The sequence below is a fragment of the Oreochromis aureus genome, linkage group 11, assembly GCF_013358895.1.
Source record: "Oreochromis aureus strain Israel breed Guangdong linkage group 11, ZZ_aureus, whole genome shotgun sequence".
Lineage (NCBI taxonomy): Eukaryota > Metazoa > Chordata > Actinopteri > Cichliformes > Cichlidae > Oreochromis > Oreochromis aureus.
In genome coordinates, this window is record NC_052952.1 from 28,878,826 (window position 1) to 28,906,467 (window position 27,642).

General features: G+C 40.0%; 1 protein-coding gene across 1 annotated transcript in view; it reads left to right on the forward strand.

Annotated features, from left to right (window-relative positions):
* Positions 1–27,432, forward strand: part of si:dkey-22o22.2 (neural-cadherin) — a 151,298-nt gene extending 123,866 nt beyond the window's left edge. Inside the window, exons 20-34 of the mRNA XM_039619932.1 lie at positions 1,444–1,537; positions 4,432–4,616; positions 5,082–5,320; positions 9,465–9,742; positions 10,644–10,858; positions 12,986–13,113; positions 13,269–13,372; positions 13,703–13,814; positions 16,725–16,905; positions 17,316–17,482; positions 17,766–18,021; positions 18,473–18,653; positions 18,861–19,111; positions 20,883–21,040; positions 21,645–27,432. Coding sequence (XP_039475866.1) covers positions 1,444–1,537; positions 4,432–4,616; positions 5,082–5,320; positions 9,465–9,742; positions 10,644–10,858; positions 12,986–13,113; positions 13,269–13,372; positions 13,703–13,814; positions 16,725–16,905; positions 17,316–17,482; positions 17,766–18,021; positions 18,473–18,653; positions 18,861–19,111; positions 20,883–21,040; positions 21,645–22,316 — 3,221 coding nt within the window. The 3' untranslated portion in view covers positions 22,317–27,432. The remainder of the gene's footprint in view (positions 1–1,443; positions 1,538–4,431; positions 4,617–5,081; positions 5,321–9,464; positions 9,743–10,643; positions 10,859–12,985; positions 13,114–13,268; positions 13,373–13,702; positions 13,815–16,724; positions 16,906–17,315; positions 17,483–17,765; positions 18,022–18,472; positions 18,654–18,860; positions 19,112–20,882; positions 21,041–21,644) is intronic.
* The last annotated feature ends 210 nt before the right edge of the window (positions 27,433–27,642 follow it).

Genomic DNA, 27,642 nt, shown 5'->3' on the forward strand with positions numbered 1-27,642 from the left:
AACCTTCCCTAGTCACTTTGAGGGATTCAACTTGGTTTCTTTTTAAACCTTTAGGTCTCTATTATCCCACTCTATCACATAAAAATCTCCTCACATGTAGTGTTTAATGCACTGAGTGCCCCTTTAGTGCCATTTTTCAGTGTTTAGTGTACTCACCAGTACTTTCATTTTGCCACATAAGAAAAAAACAAGGATGCAGTTGAGCTGGTGGAGGGCATAATCACACAACTACAACCAGGAGGGCAGCTCGGTCGATCCCGACTACTCCAGCCTCATGCCGAATTATCCTCGGGCAAGATACTGAACCCCAAGTTGCCCCAGATGCATTCATCGAAGTGCGAGTGTGTGTGCAAATGTTAGGAAGCTAGGCATAGATTAAGCTCTGTATGAGTGTGTGTGATTGGGTAAATGAGACTTGAGGTAGAAAGGCGCTATATATCGCCATTTATCATTTACAACCATCTGAGATGCCAGGCTTTTTTTCCCGTCGCTATTTAGGTTTAGGAACAGATTGTGTTTTATGCTCTTTCACAGCATTAATCACACATTACAAGGCAAACTTCTCCCATTTGCAGCAAGCATCTCCTCAGTTTTCTTGGTCACCATATTGATGCTTCCTTTAACAGCGGAGCACATTTAATTATGATCTCTTGCTGTCTCCTTCTGACATTTAGGGACTTTTTAAAGTCCGCCAGACCCCCTTCAGTATTGAAAAATGACACTAAAGCGTTACCCAGTATGTTTTAACATGTGACACCTACAGGTCCTGACCAAGCGTCAGTATGTAACGTGTTGGGAGTGAGAACGAGTTGCCCTCCCACCACCTTCTGAGCGCTCTCCGCTCATGTTGTTAAAACTGTACTTGTCACAGTCGACTGCTCACAGCCTCCTGCTCCAGCCCACATCACTTATTTAGCGTTTCATACCATCTGTCGGCCCTCTGTAATTTGCTGGAAAAACTAAGGTATTCTGTAATGTATTTTTAGTGGATTCCCTCTCGGGGGCCTTTCCACATGAAAGTGCATTAACCTGCTAATACGAATCCATCACGTACCTTAACAACATACCATGAAGCAAACAATTAAGACCAGCTTAAGTCCCGGGTTTGATGAGCACATAAACAGGAGGCTTTTTTAAAAGGCAGCTGATTTCACGGCTAAAGAGATTACAGAGCTGTGTTCAGCTTTTTTTGGAAGAGGGGGAAACACTGCGTGAGTGATTCTAATGCGTGAACATATTACTGCTGTGCCGTCAAACCATGACCGTGTGTGCCAATGAGGCATCGCCCGTCACCTTATCTCCTTAAAGAAGCCTCTACTTTTTTCCCTTCACTCTTAATATTTGGATTGTACCAGAGGGATCCTTTGTGCTCAAAACTAATTCCTCTCAAAGCTAATACATTTTTGGACTTTTTTGTTTCTTTTTTTTCCCACCTCCTGACAGGTATTCTCCAGACGACAGTGCTCGGACAAGTTCAATCCCCCGACCTTGATGACTGGAGTGAGAAAGTGTACCGTTTTGAAGGCAAACCAACCAGGTACTTTGATCTCATCAGCTGAAAACTCTGAGATGCCTGAAAGGTGACTTGCAGAAAGACAGTGATGGAGGTGGAAGAAGAGATGGATAAATTAAGCAATGCAAAAAGAAAAAAAAAGGAGAGAGAGATAAAGTCAGAAGTATGGCAATAATATTAAAAATGTAGAGAAAGATTTTTTTAATAAAATCACAAACATAAGACGAAACATGACAAAGAAAAGACAGGAAGGAAAAGAAGTAGAAGAAATGTGAATAAGGCCATTTTCGCACATGCACTGCAGCCCTGAACTTTTCTAGTCCTTCCCCAGCTGACGCATACGTGAGAACACAAACGTCCGCGACAGTCAGATCAAGCATTAAATAGTTTTTGACCCTTCACCCATTTAAAGTAAATAGTCTTCATGTAATCGTCCTCAAGATGAGAATTTCCAGCAGTGCAAACACATCTGATATGATCTGCTTTAGTGCTCTAAATGTGAGGAAGTGCAACTTCAGATAATGTCCTTACCTGATCGTCTGGACCTTGTCTGGAGTTCAGCTTAAGTCACAGAGAATCATGCGTGTAAACACTTTGAGGACAGGAAAGAGATTCATGATGAAGAGAAGAGATGGAAACAGATACAGGGTGGTTTTATTTAAACATTTTGAATGTTCTCAAATGGAAATGCTGCTTTGTTTTAGGCAGGCGGATGCATTTTTTATGAGTCCAGACAGGCTGCAGTTTCAATGTATTCCTTTGTAGCTCAGCATTGTGATTGTGCGATATCGTAAGTAAGCGGTGACATTTCAAATCTGTTTGTTTATTCATTTAGTTAACGTACTACTCATAATTAAATAATAATGCAAAACTGATGTTCCTTTTGATTTTAATTTGCACAATAAGACTATAAAATATATCCAAAATGTAAAATTGTACCTTTTGCACCTTGTAGAATACAGCGAAACTCTGAACAAGGAATGAAATAATTAAAACATTAGGTAAATGAAAGACATGATGATGTTTTTTGTTGGTATTAAAGATGGTTGCACGATATCACAATATACAGTGTGATTTGGACCAATCACACACAGAAATAAAATGGTACACACTCCTGTTGAGCATATTGTGACCAGTTTTGGATGAAAGAATCCAGAGAACGACAGATGTAAAGCAGTTTTATGATGTGTTGGAACTAATACAGAAAAGATTCCCTGCTAAAGTGTCCCTTCTCATGTGACACGCAGCAAGAAATGCACAAGAGAAAAAGAGAGAAAATAAAAGAGCTGCACAGGAGCTGACAGATTTAAAATAAAGAGGGAGAGACAGTACAAAGGTGCCGCGCGACAAAGGGGAGAAAGGAAAATTGGGACAGAGAAACAGGCAGTTTGAAGGGGGAAACAAAGAAAGAGTGAAAGAGAATGAAGGGGAAGAGGACAGGAAGGAGAGAGAGATAGAAAAGGGGATCTGACTTGTCAGGAACAGTGCTATTAATACTTCATAACCAGCGGTATTGAAAATTCCCAGTGAAGCACGGCGAGGGCGCACTCATTTTGTTTGATGAGGCAAGGTTTCACGCGGACGCATTGAAAGGAGAGCCTGATTGCGCTCCCTGCCACCTTTCCTTCTAATGAGATACCTGTAAAGAGGGACGACAAGAGACGACGAGAAATGGCCGAGAACAAAGGAACCACGAGAGAGAGAATTACCATAGATGCTCCTGAACTGCCGCCCCTCATCAGAGCATACAGCAGATAGCAGTTTGTTCACAGTATAGATCAACTTTAGGCTGAATGTTATTTACATATAAAAAGATACAGTCTAGGGGAAAATATGAAAAAGCGTTCTGGTAAGGTGAAGGAGCCCGAGGGGCTAGAAACATGTCAAAGCTAAAAATAATAAAAATTAAAAAAAGTGCTATTTTGGGACATTCAGTAAATGACAAAACGCACAAAATAACCAGAAGACCTCAGCATTCTGCCTCCGCAGACAGCGATTTGTTTGGAATTGGTCGGTATGTTTTCATTTGTTTCCTGTCTGTGAAGTACTTTGACATGTTTGGAAATCTGTCAAGCGTGACGGTATTCCAGGAGATGGTACATAAGAGCTTGTTTTGTAGCGGCAGCAGCACAAGCGCCGTCCGCAGACTCATTTTGGCCTCAGTTCAGTAACGCTTAATTAATTGGTCCAGTCTGAGCTCTGAAGGTCACTGCAGTGTGAAGAGGTTAAATATTAACATGAGCCAGCGGCACATGTTCTCCGCCAGGTTTGGGATCCACTCTGAAGTGCAGCAGAGCAGAGATTGCCAAAGTTTTCCAGATCAAGAGTCCCCCCCCCCCACCGGCCTGGATCCATGTTCAACAGCTGACCTCCATCTGGTCAGAGTTTGATCTGACAAATCCCATCTGAGAAAGATTTTATCCGGATTGAAGATTTCACTGGAAACTTTATGAATGCTTTTGGTTTTCCAAGCACGAGGAACAGCTGCATCTCAGATACTGACATTTCATTTTCTTCACTGAAATGTCTGAATTTGTGTTTGCCTTATAACAATAAGTCATTGAACTAATACATTTTCTGCAGCAGGAATTCTGCTCAACAATTATAATATCCAACCTATCCATCATACCTTTAATATCCAGATAATAAATGGTTCCTTGCAAACGGACCTCCAGAGTGGAAGAGGTTAATAAAGTTTATTTCTGCACTGCTTTTTTTTTGGCAATCCAGACATAAGTATTTATGTAACATACATAAATCGAAAATCCGAAACGGTTTACACACTTTTTTTTTTGCTGGGACTGAAAATAGCACCCGCTTCTTATGCAAGAAAGCAGCAGATATGATGTATTTTAACAAATATAAGTCTAAGCAGCAACAGAAAATAAGTCAAACTAATCTTTCTCTCGCTCTCTCAGGTTGTTCAGTCTGAATCAGAGCTCAGGTCAGCTCAGTATTAGGGAGGGAACTCCTCCCGGCTCATACCATCTGCAGGTTCGTGTATCCGACAACACCTGGCCAGACGTCACCTCCACCGCCCAAGTAGACGTCACAGAGCTGCACCACGATGCCTTGCAGCGTGCTGCCTCCATCCGCCTGAGCAGTGAGTCCCAAAGTGAAGATGTCAAATTGTTAAAATATGAAAATACACTTGTTATCCTCAAACAAAACATGGAAATGACTTAACATCTCAGCACACTGACACAAGACGCACATTTACACCCTCCTGTGACTGTCGATGTGGCACAGTGCTTCAGGGTCTCAGTTTCAGGGCTGTCAGCTCGATCAGGCTCCATCAGCATTGGCACACAGATGCAGTATTGGAAATAACTCCATGCTCCTCTTCTTCTATCATCTCTTGTGTTCCCTGCTGTTTATTTTCAGCTCCATCTCTTCAGACTTTCTTGTCTCTTCCCTTTTTTCCTTCTGTTTTATTCACCTTTTCATTCAACTTGTAGTATCAGGATATTTCTGTCTGTCCGCTGCTTTTTATGGTGCCTCTAATTTCCCATGGTGATTTATGAAGCTAGTAAACAAATCTGTTCTCCTCCTCTTCTTCTTCTTCCAGACCTGACAGTGGAGGAGTTTTTCAGTAGTAGTGGTGGAGGTGAGAAGAGTCGCTTTTCCCGTCTGGGTCTGACGTTGGCTGAACTCCTGCAGACTTTGCCGGAAAACGTCCAGATCTTCTCTGTGGGCGATGCCAGCAAACATGGTGGGAGGGCGCTTAATGTTTGGTTTGCTGCCCACGGCTCTCCCTACTACAAGGCTGAGAAACTGCACGGCTACGTGGCAGCAAACAAAGCCAAGGTGAGGAAAGACTTACAGCCTGGAAAATACACTTTAAATTATTTAAATGTAGGAATATAAATGACATTAAATTGTTATACTTTTTGGCATTTTTTCCACTCTCTCTAGTGTTTCAGTTGAAAAGTGGCAATTCTTGAGCACATTTTTGATGTTTAATAATGAGCCATTATTTACATTTTTTTTGTAAGTTAAAAACCAGTTATTTAATCCAAAACCTTTAAAGGCTAATTTGTCGTTTTTGTTCCTGGAAATCTCAGGAACTTATTTTCTCTTCGGCCAGGAAAATCAAAGAGGAAGTGCCCCAATCCAACAAAAACACAGAGAATTGTGCAAAAGCTAAATAAAGTGAAGCAAGGTGAAGTGTGAAATCATAAACGTGGTGAACTGACAGGAAAAATGAGCCACCCTGTTTACATCTACAGCCATAGGATTAATGATGCATTAATTACACTCAGTTAAGTGTTACATTCACATATTCATATGTGCAGTTCAACAGGCAGAGATATTTAACACAGTGTAAACCGTTTCACACTCATGCACACCCACATGCCAGGAAAGGTGAAAAATTGATTATACATTAATATGTGGACATGTTGCTTCAGCATGTGGCTGCTTCAGTGATACACCCACATATGCACGCACATACTTGCGTGCATATGTACACACTTGTATACTTTTATATGAAAATTTACCATTAAAGCATTGGGAGCTGCTTCTGATCTCAGTTCTGTGACAGGCAGGCAGATGATGGCAGTTGGTGAATCATATAAATATGCATATTAAATAAACACACTTGCACAAACATAGACAGCCGAGCTAGATCAAATATCTAAACTGTCAGCTGTCGCTCAGCTGACATCTTGTTTAAAAGACTGCATAAAAGTTATGACACTGGCAAAGCAATAATGTGAATTAATCTATCAGGACAAAGAGAGATTTGTAGCATACTGTAATATAACAACACTTTGCATTAACATATTCAGTTACTATATGCACTATATGGTTCATAATTTCATTTGTATTTACTTTTACTTCTACTTCCAAGTGTCCAATAAAACCAAAATATGAGCAAAAACTGAAAAGTATATTACTAAAACAAAACCATCTACTATTACTGACAATGGGGCAAAAGATAGCTTTAGAAATGTGTAATGTATTGTCGTAATACATGTCTGTACACTGCCAAATATCAGTATATACACACAGCTCGAGTCAGTTCAGTTAATTACGGTTCTGTTTAATTCTATTCACTTTTATTTATATATCGCCAAATCACAACCACAGTCGCCTCAAGGCACTTTGTAAAGACCCAACAATAATAGAGTGAAACCCTAACAATCAGAAGAACCTCTATGAGGAAGCTCTTGGTAACAGTGAGGAGGAAAAACTCCCTTTTAACAGGAAGAAACGTGGTTCAGGCTTAGGGAGGGGCAGCTATCTGCTGGGGGATAAAGTGAATCAATATTACATATGCTGACATGAAGGAAACAGTGCAGGAAATTACATAAGAAAGCTATTTCACTTAATGATCAAATAATAGTGTTTAATAATACTGACAATATACATAGAAACACTACAGCACTGGGAATAAATACATACCACCAGAGACAGTATAAGAGAAAAACAAAACAGTCAAAGGAAGCTGAAAGGAAGATGAGAAAAACAACCTTTAACACCTTATTGCATGTGTTTTATTATCATATTGTGGCTGTTTATGTCATAAATACACTTTTTTTTAATATCCTGAAAGTAAAGTTCATTTCAATCAGGGTTTAAATAATTGCCTGGTGGCTGCTGATTAACGAGACTTACTTGTAGAAGGATAATACATAAGTACGTAATTCCTTCCCACTTTGGTTACACAGCTGTTGGGGTGTCTTGATGATTTTCTTGAAGCATGATACAAATTTTCTACACTGTTGCCTTCTACAGCAGGGTATTAGCAGTGTTTTAGTAGTACTTTGTGCATAATGCTCATGTTAAGACATAACTGCAAAACAAACTACATATTGGGTGTTTAGAGAAGCCTTCATATTACCAGACATGCAAATATTGTTCAAATATTGAAGCTAACATAAGTCCTGTCAAAGTGTCAAGACACAGATAGTTAGCACATCTCCAGCTTTAATGCAACTTGGCTCAAAAGCCTAATCAGCGCCCACAACAATAAAAATTAGTTAAAGTATAAATAACACAGCACGATTTAAAATAACTTCCATCAAATGCTGAAGATGAAAGGTACGTCTTTAATTATCTCAGGTTAAGAGGAAAAGTATCTTGGCTGATTTAGAACAAAAATGTCTGAAAGATACAAAGTCATCACGAAAAAAGGCGATGTTGAAACTGGCTCTGGAGCCAAAATCTAAAGCCGTGCCTGGGGAGTGTAAGTCACAGTGGATGAGAGTGTCAGCTGAATAGCAAAACTCCAAAAAAAGAAATACACACAGTTGGAGAGAGACAGGAAACCCTGAGGGACTCTGATGAAAACCTCTCACCCCCTACCCCCCCCCTCCAAAAAAGTAACAAAACGAGAGAAAAGAATCAGGATGACAAGCAGGGAAGCGAGTGAATTTGGCAACGGAAAGCAAATGACAGCAAAACTTTAAGAGGAAGGGAAAATGACAGAGAAACACCAAAGTGCATAAATAACAGTAAGGGAAATAGAGTAAATTCAGATTCCACTGATGCAGGTAGACATCAGATCAAAGACATTTCCTGTCATTCTCTGAAATTCTCTAATATGTTCAAACAGAGCTCATGACTTCAATGCTGTTAGTTTGAGTTTGCTTTTCCCCCCACGCTAGTTTTAGTTTCACTCATTTCACACACTGTACTTAGTCTTATTTGAAGTTTAATGACACTGATAATTTCCAGTTAGCACTTAATCTGTCTTAGTGGGCTTATGTTTGATTTTTAATTAGTTTTGTGCCATTTTTCATCTTCATTTCAGTTTTAGTTTTGTTTCCTCTACTTAATCGTAGGTCAGCTTTATACCTAACTCATTTGGACTCATCAGTTTAATCAAAGACAAAAAATGCCAAAGTGTAAAACCTTTGTCCATGTCCATGGGTTTGGACCAAACGCCAGCTTATTTTAGCTTCATGGTTGTTTTAGTTTTGGTTAGCTAAGCTTATCCTAGTTTCGAGGATACCTACAGTCATATGGAAAAGGAAGTTTTCACCAGACTCTCGGCAGTCCTGTGAAAAACTAAGTACACATTTATTGTTTCTTTAAGAAATCGCTACACTTGCAGAAGCAAATGAAACTACAGAAGTTTTATTGTTTTTATAGGTGTGTATTAAGACAGTGCCACAATCTTCCTAGCAGCAGGCATCCCAAAAAATCTACCCTAAGGTCAGGCTGTGAAATGTTCAGAGAAACTACAAGAACTACATCTGAGACTTCACAGCCTTGGGTAGAAAGTTCATGACAGTAAAGTTAGAAAAAGATTGAACAAATACAGCTCGTTTGTCAGGCTTTCCAAGTGAAACCTCTTTCTGAAAAGAACATGGTAGCGCAGTTTAGTGTTGAAAAGTTGCATCTACACAAAAGACAAGCCTCTTGGACAGATGACCAAAGGCGGGGTTTGGCCAAAATGCACAGTACCGTATTTGACAAAAATCAAACACAGGATATCAACACAAACACCTCATATCAATTGTGGACCACACTGATGGAGACTTGATGATTTGGGTTTGGTTTAAGGGCCACAAAACCTGCACACTGTGCACTCTTCGAGTTGATCATGAACTCCTCTCTATATCAAAACATTCTGCAGTCAATTGTTTTCACAGGTTTTTTTTCCATGAAAAACTAAATACACTTCATGTTTCAGTGATTTATAGAACCAAATTTACCAGTAATCGTTTTCTGTAGGACTTTATCAGTCTCTCAGATCATTGCAGAGAAATTTTGTCCCATTTTTGCAATGTTGCTTCAGTTCATTCAGCAAAATCTTGAGTTATCTCTCTTTGATTGATCTGAGGTTCTGTTTTGCTCCATGCTATTTTTACTTTGTTTCAACATTGTTTTACTTTCCCTCATTAGTTTTGTGTTTCATTATATAGTTTGTCTCTATTTTTAGCTTATCATTTTTGAAAGTTCCTCTGTTTGTGTCTTAACTCCTTTTTTTTATCACCTTTAGCTGGAGGCCATTCTGGGCGTGTCCATCTCTCAGGTGGGTGTGGATGACTGCCCATACACAGACTGCAGTCAGTCTGGAGGTTGCAGCAATGAGGTTTCATTCAGCCAGGCACCGGTGGCTCTCAGCTCTGGTAACATCTCTCTGGTGTCACTGGCGCCCTCTTTGACTGCGCAATGTGGCTGCCGGGGCCGAGAGGCAGTCCACCTGTCCTGTTCTGCTTACCCCGTCAACCCATGCCTCAATGGGGGCACCTGCCAGGACGGACCATTGGGATACCGGTAGGTGCAAGCCAAGGAGGGGTCTTTGCATGTTCCATATAATTCTTCATATGATAATGCATCCAGGATGACATTAAATATGAACATGTCATTTTTCCAGTATATTGCATGGAGGCTGAACTGTTGCACTTATCTGATTCCAGCAAGTAGAGTCTCTAAAGTGCTGTTGTCTTTGAAACTTGTTATAGAAGGAAAAGTTTTCTTTATAATGAGATACCGTGAATCACCTTTTTCTTACTTTTCTGTCAGTGGCTGCTCTGTGTTTACATAGTTTTCACCTGACAGTACTGATTAGAAGTCTGCCGGTCGTATGCAGTAGATTCAAGTCCTGAACAGTTAAAGTCACCTTGTGAAGCTTGCAGAAATTCTGTATTTGTTCAGTGATTAACTCGAGGTATATCTGTCAAACATTTGAAAGAGAGGCAGAAGATTTCTCTTAAAGTAATAACACTCTAAAGCTTCATTTTCAGCTGAAACTAAGCTGGCTGACTTTGAATTGTCACATGATTTTAATGGTTGAGATACTGGATGAAACATTTCAGCTGCTAAATCTGACAGATGGCTCACTCTCCATTGCTCTCTTTCTTTTTCTTGCACTTGAAAAACTTATCAGCACTGGCAAATATAGATTTATATTATTTTTTAAGCATTTCTATTAAGGTTTCTTGGATGTGGATTATGTCTCTGTTTATCTTTCTGTCTGTTGATCTCTCTCAGTTCATTTGAACCTGTCAGAAAAGAAATTTGCTTTGCAGCAGTACTAATGGACAGTAAAAAGTCTTTAATTTTTTTTTTATTGCCATTAATTATCGTTCCATAAAGGTGCTCCACAGGAAAATCACACATGAGGAGATGATAGAAATATAATTAGAAAATAAAGTAGATTAACTCTCTGTCTCAGATGCAAGTGTCCTCCCATGTACGACGGCCCCGAGTGTCAGCAGACCAAACACAGCTTTGGCGGCCAGGGTTACGCCTGGTTCCCTCCCATCAAACCTTGTTATCAGAGCCACATCTCCCTGGAGTTTCTGGCTGAGTCGGCCAATGGGCTGCTCCTCTACAACGGGCCGCTTGGTAATGTTCACTCTGGGGAGCAGGAGGACTTCATTGCCATTGGTGAGTTTCATATATGTATGTATTTGTTGTGTGTAAAACTTCTAACTTAACGTCTTAACCTTCTTTGTTCTGGACTCAAACTCAATTAAAACTCAAATCAACAAAAAGAGTTCTACTCACAAGATCTATGAAGATCAAACAGTCAGTGTTTTCAAATAAACTAATAAGGCTATATCTAGTAATTTCAGTTTATTGTAGCCATTTGGACAGAAGTAGAAGTTTTGGCCTAAATATGTCAAAATGACAGCAAAGGTGCTCTTAAATAGCTGCAAAAACAGACATGAAAGTGTGAGCCAGTGTTGAGTCTAATAAATAAATGATTTACTAACCTTTTGTTGGTATTCTTTGCAGTTTAAGACTTAGTGACAAAACCAACGAAGAATCAGAAAATGCACCACTGATTACATGCAGCTATACAACATCTCTCAAAACCTTTGAGGTGTTTTATTAGAGACATTTAGGAAGAATCACTTCTTAGAAATTACACAATGAAGGTATATTTCATGTCCATTATGCACTAGGTGACATTAGAACTCACAGTTTATACAATAAGGCCTTGATTTGATCTAATGGGTTTTCTTCCATGTTTACAAAGCTTATGTTGTTGATGTTCTAAAGTCAGAACGGTTATATGACATATGTGGATTTGAGGTTAGATTAGATTGTTATTGTAAAGGCTTTTGAATTCCACTGTCTAAATATATTTTTTTATCTAATCAATTCTCTAGAAGGTGTTTGTGAGTACAAAGGCTGAAAATGATCAAATTAAATTCAAATTATTTGGTTTAGTGTGTGTTCTGGGATGATTGATGTGGCTAATGCATTTCATTTACTGGACCTGTGATGTCCTTTAACTTTTCAGTTTAACGCAAAATAAAAATACAAAGGTGTAACACTTTGGTACATCAGCTTTGGACCACACAACCACCATGTTGGTCCAGCAAAGAGATTGTCGTGATTCAAAGCTAACAGTACATTTCAGTGTACAGATGACTCTGATTTTTGTTATCTTGAGACTATCAGCTTGTCATTGTAGTTTTCAGCTAGGCTTGGTAGGATATAGACAAAAAGAATCATCTATTAACCAACAAAACATTAGAGAAATGAGGAGCAGAGGTGATTATTGTAATGCTTGCAGAAGTCTCTGAGAGTGGCTCATTTGCTGCAGCAAACACACTCTGCTTGAACTTCAGTACCCTTTTGCTGAAAGCTGACAAATTATTTTAACTTCCTAGCTCTATAACAATCATACTAATCTCACAGTGCTGATGGGAACGTGCTGCCGGTCCTGCTTTTCAGCAAACACAAAGCGTTCATCAATCCGCTGCTGTATAGACAGTTTCTCAGTGGATGAGGAGCTTCATAAACTCTAATGTCAGCTCCCAGTGGTCCTAATGTGGTGCTGACGGATTAGCCTGCAGATGGCCTTTCGAACACTTCTTGCATAATCTTGTGGCATTAAAGTTATGTAATTATTGAACCCGGGCTGTTGCTGCAGTGGTCCGGGGAGGGGAAAATCAAAGATAGTTGCGGGATTGATCTCTCTGAAGCGTTTTTGCACTTACATGTCCAATATTGTGACTGTGAGGTTGATCAGGTCATACACACATAGACACAAATGCACACATTTTACAGCAGCAGATGAAAGGATATTGGGAGATTCACACAGAGAAAATTGATAAAGTGGATTACTGCAGTTGCTGATGGGATCCAGAAGCTTACATAGCAATAAGGAGAAGTGATGTCAGGGCATGCGTCAACTTTTAAGACACAAGAAACAAATGTTTTTTTTTGTCTTAGTGAGTCTTAAATGACCCACAGCTGTGTTCAGTTTTACTGCACACATCAACTTAAGTAAGGAAGCCCTCAAAATTCACTTTATGAGCTCTAAACACATTTTCCAGCCTGTTTTACACATTTGTTATGTTGATGTTTACAGACTTGACTTTATTGTTTATTTAGGACTGTTGGGATTTTGTATTTGGGTCACTGTAGTGTGTGTGTGTGTGTGTGTGTGTGTGTGTGTGTGTGTGTGTGTGTGTGTGTGTGTGTGTGTGTGTGTGTGTGTGTGTTTACTGTGAGATGGAAAAGAGAAAACAAAGATAATTTTCTCAACTCCCCATTCAGAGTTGAGGAACGGCGTTCCCGCTCTGAGCATAAACCACGGATCAGGAACACTCACTTTGCAGTTCCCACCCAAATCTACTGTGACCGACCGACGCTGGCATCGCCTCGACATCATCAGTGACGGAAAGGTGAGACTGATCTGCAGTATTGCGGATGCATGAATGGATGACTGGATAGGTGGAAATAATGAAAAAGAAACAAAGGCAGGAAGTCAAAAAACTTGTAAAATGAGAGGAAAAGGTGGGTTACATGAGGTAACGGTGTGCATTCTGTTTGTCCTCAGGCTGTCCAGCTGATCCTGGACCAGTGTGGAGGGGTGGCTGTGAATGAGCTGGAGACAGATGAGTCCAGCTGTAGAGCTGCAGGAGAGACACCTGGAAATCAGAAGTAAGAACAACCCCAGAGAGGGTGCTGATTTCGCTGCATACTTACAAATTTAATACAGAGACTCTAAAACTTTGCTGTGAAAAACTCAATTTACTTTTCTTTTGCTTTCTTCTTTTCCTTTATTTTTGTTTTCATTAAATTCATCCTTATTTTTTTTTCCCCTTTTCCAAATCTTCTTCTTTCACATCATCCTCCCAACTCTGCTTCTCCCTCCAATCCTCTGACTACTACTGCTCCAAATCCTTTTGTTTTTCTTCCCTTCTTCTGTCATCCTCCACTTCTTCCTGATGTTGTTCTTTTCCTCTCTTCCTTATTTCTTCTCCTCTTCAGGTATCTGAATGTTTTCCAGCCTCTGCAGTTGGGAGGGGTGAAGGAAATGTCCCCTCACAGACATTACCGCAGTTTCACTGGCTGCATCCGCAACCTGGTGGTCGACAGTCAGGTAATATTACAATATGAGCATGTTGGTTTGTAGAGTTCCTTTTGTGGGGACATGAATGTGTTAAATTTTGGGGGCAAAAAGGAAGCCTTAATGTAAATGATTAGATTTTAATAGTCATACTCTGTTTAAAGCCCCTTTAAATGATCGTTTTTAATCCCAGAGATCATTAGGCTTTTTGTGTGTGTGCTTTTTTCTTGGCCCTTAAATGCAGTTTTAATGTCTGCAGGTCTGCACCTGTTTGTGTTTGTTCATGCATGTATTCACTTGCAGTCCTTGGTGGATGGTGATGGTGTTTATCTGTGCGCCTGTGAGTACCACAGGGATGGTGGTTGGACAGATGGTGATCTAGGCTCGGCTCCTCAGCCAAGGCCAACATAACAACATCACAGTCCAAAATGTAATATAAATGAAAAGAACCTCCCTCATCCTCATGAAGCTCAGCACATTGCTGTGGTTCCTTTGCTGCTGCAAACCTCAGTCACTTCTCAAATATCCCAAAATAGTCCCCTGGAAAGATTTTGAACCAGCTTTCAGACAAGAAGATGTGGAAGTATGTTACCATCAGCCTGTCACTGTGGCAACTCATTCAAACCACAATCCCTTGTGTTTTGGGGATGCCTCCTTCAGTCTAATGCTCTGATTTTACAGGACTAAGATTAACTCTGCCTTCAAATGAGTTACAGTTTTTTGCATTAAAAAATTAAAAAACTTTTAGCAAAAGACTGCCACATAAAATGATTTATAGTGATAATAATGAGGGAGTAAAGGTAATTAAAGGTGTCTTCCAGTGGTCATGTTTGCACTCTAATAAAGTATCAAATTCTAATTGAAAACTGAAGATTTTGTTTCTACATGCACCAAACAGGGAAGGTAAATATGGCAAATATGGCAAAGTGGTTCCTTTTCTAACCTCATATATGCAATTTATTGTGAATCTGAAGAGTGCCAGAGGGGTGCTGGACTTCTTTCAGTGGGCAATATCAGTGATCTTGCACTAAAGGTCAAGCAGCACTCCACACAGTGCAGTGACTGGTGATGGGGAATCTCACAAACTCAGCAAGTGATTCAAAGCAGTCGTTTTGTTTGATTACAACCTTACCGGAGGTGTCAGTTAACCAAGATCTGTTTGTACTTTTACCGTGTGTTTGTAAGCGATGACTGATTGATCGAGCTGTGCCCTGTGAGCATAGAGGTCATATGTTCTAGCCGTGCTACGAGGTTTATTTAATGTTTTCATACATCCAGGATCAATAAATATACATGCAAGATCCCCAGTTTGTGAGCTCATGCAGTAACCATAGAAGCAGAGACACTGAGCTTGTGAGAAAACCTGCCTGTTGTTGCCTTCAGCATGCATCAAAAGTCCTCTGTGAGTAATTAAGGGTTTGGCTACATTTATTCTTTCTAAATATGGTAAGTTGGCATAACTCAGCGTGAAGGTATCAGCATATTTTCCATCCTCTAGCTGTTATTTTGTACCAAGTTCAAATTAAATCAATTTAAACTCATAGACATAAATATTTTTTATGTTAACGGGGATCTCTATGCTCTTGTTCAGCTACATCTTTTTGTTATTAAGTGCTTGACGAGTTTTGCTCAAATCAGCTCAAATGAATCCTTATTTATCTAATGCTGGGAACTGGTACCGCCCCTCGGTTCATCATCTGTCTGAAAGAAACCCCTTTGGCTCCTCACGCTTCCTTTAAGCCAACTTTCTTCTCATTGGTTTACTTCTATAAACAGAAGGTTTGAACATCAGGTGGGTGGAGATTCTGTGCTCATAGCCAGAGCTGTGGGCCTGAGATGACAATATTAATCATCATCAAGAGCCGAGAGCTGGCCTTATCAGACTGCTTGTCAACCGTCCAATTATTTTTAGCCTCTGAAATTGGTATGACTTTGTGTATGTAAAAAAGAAAGTCTGTAAAATCTGTAAGTCCTACACAGTTTAAAAATATACTTTTTTTACTCCCCTTGAAATAAAGCTGAAAGCCTGCACTTCAATCACCTCTTGAGTGTTTGATTTAAAATCCAGTGGGGTTTTATGCAGATGCAAAATTACAATAGATTGCATCATTGTCCAAAAAATTATGGATCCAACTGTATATGACAGGAGATAAGAAACCCCTAATAGCTCCACTTTAAACTAGATTAGCACACTTGAAGCCTCAAAGCTTCACAAAGCTCACAGCTCTGCATCAACAACATACATCTAAAAAAAAAAATCAGACTGTCCATCATAAACTTTGATCCAGAGCCCAACATTTTTAAATCACGTTTCAAAAGTGATGAATTACAATGTTGATACAATGACTCTCTGGCGCCACCATTAGGAAGCAGTTGGGGTCTTTTTGTTTTTGTTTTTTATGTAGAAGAAATATTGTGTGAGGAATTGTGGGAGGTTTGCTGAGCACATTCATGCTCCATTGAGGAGGAACCCCTTTAGTTTCACTTTTCAAAGCCAAATTTTTATGACAGTAGAAAGAGGCTTTCAAAACCTTAAAGGAGACAGAAACAGAACCCCCCGCCTTACATGCTTTTCTTTGTTCTGTAATCAAAGCTGGTTTCTTGATTCCCTCAGAAAAATTCAAAACACATTTTTGTAGCTCATGCATTAAGGTAGATTGACACAGCACAAAAATGGCTGCCAACCAGAAACAATGGTCACATTTAGAAATTCAGTGCATGTCAAATTTTGTCTTTTTTGTATTTCAGATATAAAGGAGGAAAACGGTAGAATTTTTTTAAAAAAACAAAAAACTTCTCTGATCTATACTTGGCTTTGTGCGCAGCCTGGATCACATGACCAGAGGCAGCACTGGGCTCCTTTGTAAAGCATGTGAAGAAAGTTTGCTGGATATAAAAGAAAATTTGTGAATCATCTCCCTCTTTTCTTTCTTTGTCCCTCAGGTGTATGATTTGGCATCTCCAGGTGAGAGTGTGGACAGCACCCCGGGCTGTAAGCTCACAGACGGCGTGTGCGTGACAGCGGCGGGCCCCTCGTGTGGGATTCATGCAACCTGCCTCGCAGACTGGGGCTCGTTCAGCTGCGAGTGCCACGCTGGATACACGGGGCACAAGTGTGACAGGGGTGAGGGTCAGAGCATTTCAGTCCGTATCAGTGCAGTTTCCCCTTTTAAATCTTTAGTTTTGGGAATACAGAATTAGATCTATGGACCTTGGAAATTTTAAAAACTTTCCTTTGGACATAAAAGCTGTGAAACTTCTGAGCAAAGAAAGCCCGTCAGCCTGAAATAGAGTCTGACTGCTTTTCAGGGGCTCTGTGGTCGGCTTAATAATTGTGACATCCACAGCAAGCAGTCAGTGTTGTACCTGTTAGATTTGACTAAGAGCAGACAGGCCAAACAGTGTGTGACAAACAACTACCTCCTGTTGTGGACATGTTGTGTTTCCAGTCTGTAAAGAAGATTATTAGAGTCAGTTTAAAGCTAACACACACAAGTTCGTCCTTTAAACATTGATATGTTCCTCCCCCCTCAGCCATGCCAGAGTTCTCCTTCGATTCGGGCAGTGTGGTGCGCTTTCAGCTCAGAGGAGGCGGCAGCTCCAGACGTACCAACATTCAGCTGCTCGTCCGAACCAGAGCCACCTCAGGGACCCTGCTGTCTGCGACGTCCCGGGAGGCCCATGAATACATCATCCTGGAGGTCAGTCCACCTGTAGAACAACAATAACTGACCTTTGACTTCACACGATAGCTATGCTTATATCACAGTTTAAACAGCATCCACTTATCAAGATAATCTCACTTTTCCTTAAAGAACATTTAAACATTTTTTTCAAATACTGCACTTCAGTGCCATTTTTAGATAATGAATGCATTTTCAATGGGTGGCAGTTTTTACTTCCCCACATGACAGATTTTGTTGCTATAATTTAAATCCCCAAGCAGCAGCTTTTTTCAAAGGTTTATGTTCTTCTCTGTCTCAGATCACAGAGGGTCACATCTCAGTACGTGCCAACCTTGGTGACGGCGCTCACGCTTTGCGGCTTCCGGGCCAGCGGGTGGATGTCGGGCAGTGGGTCCTGGTCAGCCTCAGTCGCTATGACAACATGTTTACCCTGCGGTTAGAGCACGGCGGGGGCTCGAGGGAAGTGCAGGCCCGCCTGGGGAGCCGCAGGGAGATTGGGGTTCATCCATCCAGCCTAATGGTTGGTAATGGACCAGACAAGGCTGACTTCCAGGGTGAGAGCTGAATCTAATTTCAGAGAAAAAGTCTTTGTTTATACAAGTGAGTTTTGAATGGAGTAAAATGACTCTTAAGTGCCTGACAGCCATGGTAACAAGTATTTAAATTCTTGAAATACACTGTGTTTCTCTTCGGATTTATTCTTGCTTTCACAACGTTTACCAGAAAACTCAGAATTCAGTTTTTAAATACTCTATAGCTGTGCAGATGCTTAATTCTGAGTTAACTTGAAAGAAATGACTTTCTTGAAGCAATGATTGTGTTTTCCTTAAGTTTTTGTGTTAATTGTTCTTTCAAGATTAAGCTTTGCAATGACTTAGTTTAGCTGGCCTTGTTTTCTGGATCGCCTTTGAGTTTCACTCATTACGTCACATGTGCATTATTTTGAATATTTTATCTTAAAAACCGTATTGGACACAATGCTAAACAGGAATTTTTGTCAAACAGGTTGTCTCCGGGATGTTCGATTTAATGGTCAGGTCCTGCCTCTGGATGGCCAGAGCCGGGACCTGGTGACCGTGCTGGAGAGACGTGGTGTCACCTCAGGGTGCTCTAGCAATGCCTGCAGCAGCCAGCCCTGCCGCAGCCCACTGCGATGCATCGACTTATGGAGGAAACACCAGTGCAAGTAAATGACACACAAACGCAAACCAGCACGCTTATACACCTTCCACTGGTGGGAAGCTACTAATTCATTGTTTTAGCAGTTTTGTTTCTTAAAAGTTGTTTGGCTTTCCTGTGAAGTCACGCATAAAGTTTTCTAAGAATTTATTTCCATTTTTAGTGCCACATCTAACTAATTTTGTCATCTGTCCTGCTCTCCATCATCTTCCAGGTGTCCCGGTGGTCAGGTAACCGTGACTGACGACTCAGGTCAGCACCATTGCGCGCCGTCACCCTGTGGACCTTCTTCCTGCCGTAACGGTGGTGTCTGCCAGGCGCTTTCACCCGATAGCTACCGGTGCCGATGTCAGGAGGGTTTCAGGGGTCAACGCTGCGAGCTGGGGCAGGTCAAAGGTCACCGGCTGCCCGCCCTGAGCCCCAGCTCCATCTTGGCCATCAGCATGTGTCTGCTCGTCTTCTTCGGTAAGAGCCAAGAGAGTCATTATCAGAATGAAATTAAGAGTGAGCACGATGAGGTAAACTTTGCTAAAGTTCTTTGGTTTATAGTCAGCTGAATGACACATAATTTACTGAACTAAATCAAACCTCACACAATAAACTCTGATGTTGTCATGAATTACACAGTATAACTAACAGTACAGGAAATATTTATGATGTGGTTATGTTTCCAGGAAAGTATGGTGGCATATTAGTAGTTTATATTAGAATTGTGGTTATTTTGAAACTCATAATTCTAAAGTCTAATCTGCAAATTTATCTATAATTGTTTCGTTTCTATTGTGATTAATGTTTCAATGAATGAGATCAGCATGTGTACAAGTGTTCTTTGTAGACCGCTCTAAGATAGACTGGGTTTTTTTCTACTTTTGACTCTTGATGATGTCAGGGAGGGTGGGTAACAATATCTCAAGCCCCTCCCACCTACTTTTCAAACTTTCTATTTATAAGAGGAAGCCAGTCAGAAATAAGAGGCCGAAGTGAGCCGGACAAAGTCTTGTGTGAGGGAGAGAAAGGTTAATGTTCTCTGTCTCAGAAAACAGAGGGTCACATCTCAGTATGTGCCAACCTGGGTAACAGCACTCATGCTTTAAGAAGAGATAAAGATTAAACAGTATTAGTTGTTGGAATCCTGGCAGCACAAGAAGATTAAAAGTGAGGAATAAAGAAAATCCAAATTTCCACAAACTAGTTAACTAAAACAAAGATTCAGCAGTAGAAGTTGATAAAACAATTACAAAGGAGAATATCAGCATAACTCAAACTGGAGGCACAGAAGAAGTATGCTCACAAAAATGTGTCTTTAAAGAGGGAATTAAAAGACCTCATCTCCTCAGGAAGAATATTCAAAAGAGTGACAGAAAAAGCCAGATCACCTTGGTTATGAACCGAGATTGTGGTATGACCATCAGAGTCTTGGCTGAGAGATTCAGGTTACGACCAGAGGCTTACGGTAGGAGGAGATGAAATTTGCCAAATGCATGACTCACATCTGACTTCAGTATGAGTCATGTGATGACTCATCTCTGATTGACACTAGCAGCATAATAACCAGAAATTAAACTTATTTAGATAGATGGAAGCTGGCAAAAAAGTGTGCGCATACATCCAGCCAGATCAGGTCAAATCTCCACTGCAGACCTTTTGTTCCTAATTTGTGGAACTGTTTGAAGATCAATAGTTTTTTCTGTGAGCACTAATCATTAAAAATACAAGCTGTGGTGACGCAAAGAGAATTCAGTTAAATAAATGTTACAAAACAACCATTCACCCCTTCAGCTGTTCATATATCAACTTAATCTAACCAGTGAACGGTTGCTTCCCCCAGCATCACACCTACTGTGTTATGGTTTGTGTTTTTCCATCAGAAGCCTTCATTTCGTCTCCCATGAACAGATTAAATATCTTCTAGGTGATTTTTGAAACACAAATGACCTTGTAGTCTCAATAAAAATGCTGCGTAGAAAGCTGTTAGAATTTGATACTCTTCCCAATGGCTGCCTCATTTATTTTTCACCTGTTTGCCGTAATTATACTAATGTTTCTAAATGAACTTGGTACTGATTTATTGAGGCTAAATGACTCCACAGAGCAGCTTTAATGAGCCACTGCTTCAAATATACAGGAAGGAAACTAATGTCTGTCCCGGTGGTGCAGAAGCACATTTACGAAGAGATGCATATTCATACCATCCTCCTCTGTGCATGTGTGTGTGTGCGCGTGTGTGTGCGCTCAGCGGTGCTGGTGGCAGTGACAGTGTGGAACCAAAAAGGCAGCCGAAATAAGTTCAGGAAGCGAGGAGTTTACCACATCCCTGCTGAGCACGAGAGCTGGGAGGACATCCGAGAAAACATTCTCAACTACAATGAAGAGGGAGGAGGAGAGCAGGACCAGGTACACAGAACCAAACACACACACACAATAAATGGATACAATGTTCTGCGTTTTACATGACAGTTGATTTTTTTTTTTTAAGAATCAAGACCTCACCGTCAAAAATGCATTTTAGCATCTCAGGTAATCAAATAATAGTCTACAAACGTGTGTTTGAGCCCACAACTAACCGCTGTTTGTTCTTCTTCTTTGTAAGTTAAAATGTTTTGAAATTTGGCACGCTGATTGGGAACAGTTATCTAATGTTTTTTTTGCATTCAAGGGCCACCAAAGCTGGAATCATTTCTGTAATTAATGACCTACCGTCAGACCAAGTTAAATTCGAAAAACCCAGATGACAGTGGTTTCCATCATGTTCATGAAAAGTTTGTTGGCATAGCTTCCAAACATGAAGTGATGTCATGTCTTAGCATCTTTCATGTATTATCACCAGACTTGGTGTATGAACTCCCCTAGCACCCCTTCCTGAAGTTGTAAAACCAAAATGTGGAATTATATTTTTTGACCACTAGGGGGACTACAGTAAAAAAAATACCGTTTTTAAAATTAAGCATCAGATTTAATAGGTACCCATGTATCTTCTTTTTTTCCTCCATCCTTTCAGAACGGTTATGACATCACAGAGTTAAAGCGTCCGCTGTGCTCCAGTTTGTCTCAGTCATCCTCCTGCACCACCGCTCCACTCATCAAATCCTCACCGGGCTCCCAGGAGGAGGTTCATCCATCCAGTTCCTCGTGCAGCTCAGGCGCTCCCTACCTCAGCATCCCACATCACCACCACCATCAGCATGCCGTCAACGCCAACTATACCAGCGATGCAACCTACGCCAATTACACTGCTCATGTAAACAGAGACGTGGAGACAAGCGACGTAGGCAGTTACACTGACGCCCCGCCTGGCTCACGCTCCCACGTGGACTTTAGAAGCTACGTGGCGCGAATCATTTGGGAGGCAGACAACGACAATGAGGCTTTCCCACCGGACGCTTACCACGTCTGGTGCGTGGAAGGCTCCGGGTCGTCGGCAGGAAGCCTCAGTTCACTGGGGTCCGCAGTGTCCCATAGAAACATCAACACAGGCGACGGGGATCGGGAGGACGAGGAGGAGGAGGAGGAGGATGGAGGTTTTGTTTATGACAGACTCTCGCGGTGGGGCCCAAAGTTTCAGGCACTCAGTGAGATGTACGACCGACCACAGCTGACCCTCACATACAGGGATGCAATGGCGTACATACAGAGGAGCCACAGCCATGACCCCCTGCCACATCACCATTAGGGGTCGCTACCCAAATACAAGTACACACTCATAGAACATTTGCCGCAGTGGAAAGGGACTCAGTGCTGTGATCTTGTCAAATTTGAAAAAAAAAAACAACGATGGCTGGTCAGGTATTGTTTGTATGGCTGGGAATATGTTTAAAATAAGTGTTTTAATATTAATTTTCTGATGTTGAAATATATATAAATATACTCCCTGTTCTAAAGACATACAAATTTGAATTTGTTTGTCCTGAACAAATCCACCCTTTTTCTTGATTTTCAGCTGTAAACCTTTACAGTTTGTGGTTTCTACAAAGGTCTCTAAGCAAACTGGTCCAAACAAGTGATATTTTCAGTTCTTTTAGCTAATTAAATGTCAGATTATGGTTCATGTCAGAGTTTAGTGAAGCAAGATGAGCTTGCCACATTAATTAAAAATAACGAGGCATAAAGAAGCAATTAAGAACAGAAACACAATGAATGAGGCAGAAGAAGCAAAGCTGGGAGGACTGTGCATTCTCATTACAGTTGTCTGACAGGGACAAGCCCTCAGCAGCAGCAGTTATTCAAGAGAGTTTTACAAGTAGAAACAGGTGATAAATGACATATATCATGCATCGTCCAGGTAAACAGGGTAAAAACTCATAGATCAAAATGAAATTTACCCAGATTATTATTTACATTAAGGATATAATGTTTCAATTTTCAAGTGAGGCATTATATCTTAATATGTGCCAATTTGCACAATCTTACAGGAATCTGAATGGATAGATAAACTCAGATTCAGAATCATTTGTTGGCACATGAGAGCCTTTTTAGCACTCCATAAATCAGAAACCTTTATCATCAGCCAGTAAAAAAAAATCACCATGTTTTTGGGATGAGATGTTAAAAAGCCATCTGTAAATCCTTCAGAAATCCTGACAGGTTGGGCCAAGCAAGTACAAGAAGGAAAGAAAAAAATCAGAGTAACTGACCAAAGAAATATGTTTGCATACTTTTTTTTTGGAAACTTGTATTTCCTCTTACAGTTTTTAACAAATGGTTATCAACATAAATCGTGTCTGTGTAAGAGCTTGAAAGCTGGACTTTTTGGAGGCGTTTCACCTCGTTTCCAAGAGGCTTCTTTCAGTTCAGTTCACTTCTTTTTAAGCTCTTAAGACAACATCAAAGTTCTTTACTGAAGTATCATGAACATCTAATAAACTAAATTTTACTTTCACTGTTATTGAAGGAAGATAGCACAAAATCTTGACCAGCGCATGAAAAAAAAACGTATTTGTGTTGTAACGTATCACCTTTTAAATTTTGACTGGTTTAGTTAAAAAAAAGAACAGAAAGACATTTGGCTGAATCAGACAGATACGCTACAAAGCTAAGATAACAACAAGAAGGATGTTCAGTCTGCCCCAATGACTGAAAATGCTTGTATGGCTTTGGAGAGTTTGATTGGTTACTTAGAATTATCAGTCATGATTGGCTGCCAGCCCTTAAGGACGCTGGTCCAGCGACTGTCTGTAATGCTGTGGTCACTGTGTCATGTGGAGCAAACAGGAAATCTGGACAGAGAAACTTTAAAGTGAGTAAACCAAACTGAGAAATGTCACCAAAGTCATAAATCACAGCTGTAAGTGCAGACACAGCTGTAATCACATTACTCTGATGTTTTAACTTTGGAAAAAAATGGAGACAATTCAAGTAAAAGGCAAATTGGCAGGCATTTCCTTCATTCTCATTGACCTTCTCGAGTTCTATTTTTTTTTTTATTCATTTATTTCAGTGCAAGCTCCACCACTGTGTTTCTTCAAAACGCACCACTAAAACAAAAAAGAATGAGTGTCTTATCTCTAAATTGATTCTCGGTATGTTTGGGGCACAAATGGGATTGAATATTATCATATCTTACCTGTAAAAAAAAAAAAAAAAATCTCTTGAAATCAGGTGGGGCAGGAAAGCAGCAGCTCTGTTCCCCCGATTAATCGCCACAGAAAAGCTGAGACACTTTCAGGGCACGAGGTTCATTATGTGATCTTCGTGTTTCTTCAAAACCGAGGTTACCGGTTCATTTTTGAGCTTAACACAGGAATACATCACTCAGCTTTTATTTATTTTGCTTGTACTTCTTCCTTTTAGAGGCGGTGTGCTGTTTATTTAATTATCAGGGCAGTTTGTGGGTTGCTGTTTTTCGTTCCATGGAAAATGCAGACTTTCAAGGTCAAAAGTTTCTCTTTTCTGGAGGAATATAACATCAAATTATGTCAGAAATGTTCAGAATGAGGGGAGCTTTGTATTTGGAGAAATAGTCTAGTACACTTAAAAACACAGACAAGAAGGACTTGATGTAGAAATCTAACAAAGACAGCTCCGAGTTCTTCTTTCAGGGAATTTTAAAGTACTATTTGAATCTTTTTATCTTTGGCATGACAATTTTTTATTTTGACCCTCCTGCGCAGCTCCAACCTGTAAACAAAAACTCCATTTCATACAGAAGCACTACCAAGGTCAAACTTTTCTTCTATGCTTTTATTTTCCTAAGAAATATCTTTTTTGCTTCTCTGCCCTCTGCGTTTCCACAGATTAGCCAGACCTCAAAAAAAAAAACCTCCAGTGACCAGCGTGTATTTCTCTTTGCCGTTCTTGTTGCACTAGCAGGTGAGTCAGTTCTCCATCTTCAAGTAAGACCTAGAAAGTTAACAATTAAAAGCCTTGTGAGTTCACCAAGTGAAACACTCTGCAGCCTCCAGCATCTCCACCGTGTAAAATGAGCTTTGCTAGTATGTTTTCAGATGACATTATTTTTGTACCCCCGTGTAGAAACTTCCCAGAAGCTCCTTTTCACTTGCAGTTGGTCGTGCACTGTTAATGTTTTTGCTTTTTCTAAAAAAGAAAAAAAACAGGGAGCAGCCTGTTAGACCAGTGTTTCTGAAGACTGAACCGCTGTCAAATATAAACACTGAAACTGTGAATCCATTTGGAAATCAAAAAAGAGAAAACATGGCAGCCGGAGGGACTGAAACTAAGTCACACTCAGACATTGCTGTGAGCTGGAAGTGAAAGTTGTGATACATGTGAAGATGGCTTTTAACAAATAGGCAAAAATTACTTACTTTGTTTACTTTTATGAAAATGCAGGATATTCAGTACATGAAAGTCTTTCTCTTATAAAGTAATCCTACTAAAATACAGTACTGTGCAAAAGTCTTGAGTCACCTATCTTTTCTTTATATTTTGCTAGGAAATAGATAAGCAGTGTTTGAAAGTCAATATTCAATAATATATGGACGTCGGCTGCTCTGTCAGAATGATCGTTCAGTAATGTTAAAGTTCCGGCTCTGGGAAGGCCAGTCTATGACTCCTACTACACTGGCTAAATGGCAGCCCCAAACCATGACACAGCCTCCACCATGCTTTATCGATGGCTGTAAGATGAATTGTAACTAGAACTGGTTCTTTGCTAAGTTGTCTGTTAGTTGTCTCAATGGAAACAGGTCTGATGGTTTTATGAACACAACACTGCTTCATCCCTCGAGTCTGGTGCCTTTTATGCTTCAATCATCCACATATATGGCCAAACAAACAAAAAAGCCTTCCTCTGAAAGTAGTCGGGTACTAGGATTAGACTGAAAATGAATGGAAAAAACAGCCAGTGTCCAAAGAAAAACTCTGGAAGACCTTTGGAAAACTTTGAGGAAGTATTTCTCAGCACCACCATGCTTGGAAGCAAAATATAAAGAAGGTGACTCAAGACGTCTGTACTGTGTTTTTAAATTTTTTTTAACAGTATATAACTTTATTGATGTCACATGGCTACTATTAAACTGCTTACTTGTTAGGAAAAATTAAGAGTGGGGCTCATAAACTTCCAGTTTAAAGTATTTGCAGCCTCTAAAATACTAATAAGTAGGTGTGAATGCAGAACAAGCTTCTACCAGTTTCTATTCAAACTTTATACATGTTGTAGCAGAAAATCAAGTGCGTGTGCACGGAATGCTCTGCAGCTAATAAATCAGCACTGTTTTGAATATAACCATTACAGAGTGACCAAACTTGAGCCAGTGAGCACTGCTCAAAGTGAGTAACACTGATCATTTCTATTCTTGCAAACCTGACCTAAACTCTCTCAAATCCAGCACTGATTCCCTGTTTTTATTTAGTGGTCACTTAATAATCTTCTCATATTCCATATCTGTAAAATGGGCTGTGTGATTTGGAGCACAAGCATTTTGTTCTGTTCCTTTTGAAGCTACCTGATGTTTTTTTGCTGCCATCCTTTGACAGTAAGTTTCTTAGATGATTTCCCTGATAAATGAGGACCAGAACAGGAGAGGTTAGACTTCTCTCGTGTGCACAACAGGACACCAGCTTTTCCTTCTTCAACTTTTAAAGCAGCCAAATGTTTATTGGTTCTGGCTGCAGATCAGTGTCATGTCTGATGGTTGTTTTCCAGCCTACCTCTTGGCTAAGTATATTGTCATTACAGCGCCTGATGAATGTAGTTTTTAAATAGAGAGAGTGAGAAAACCTGTGGAGGAAGTCTGAGCAAGTAAAGTACAATCACAGAACTCGGCGTAACTCAATCCTCAGCCAGCAAAATGGCAACATAGATAAACATCTCCTGATATTTTAAAGGTTTTTGCACTTGAGTCATGGTTTTCTCCCAGATACAGTCAGAATAACTTTTTAATTCAAAAGCCAGTATATTTGCCTGCTAGGCTCTGAGATTTTTACTGCGTAGACAGATTCTACAGATAAGACATTTTCAATTCAGTGGTTTTTTCCCCCCCTCTTTTGGAAAATGAATAAAAAAATGTTTTGAAAAAAAGCCTTGTAAGAACTGTACTTAAAGCTATGCATCCAAATAGAATAACACAGGTGTCTTTTTATAAACTGATGTGAAGCTTCAGATGTTTCGACCTGTATGTGTGCAACATCTGTTGAATTTTGTTTAACACAGATGCGTGAACATTTTTATTGAATTCATATGCATTTATTAGAGTGAAGGTTTAAAGTGTCATTTATCACAGAGCTGTGTCGATCTGTATAATAAGATGTACAAATGAACGTTTTATAGCAACCTAATGTGGAATATTCCTTTTGTATGTGACTTTTAATTAAAAAGAAAAACTTTTCTTCCCAAGAACTTGATTTATATGTTGGTGCTTTTGTTCAGTGGTTTTACACTCTCTCCCCCTCTCTAACTCTCTGGTAAGAGAACAAGTTGAAAAATAATTAAATAAAATCAGAAAGCTAGTATAAAGGATAAAAGGACATTTTTTGAAAAAATCCTTGAAGCTGTCCATGTATCTTCTGAGCGAGTTGGATCTAGATTCAGCTTTAGAAAG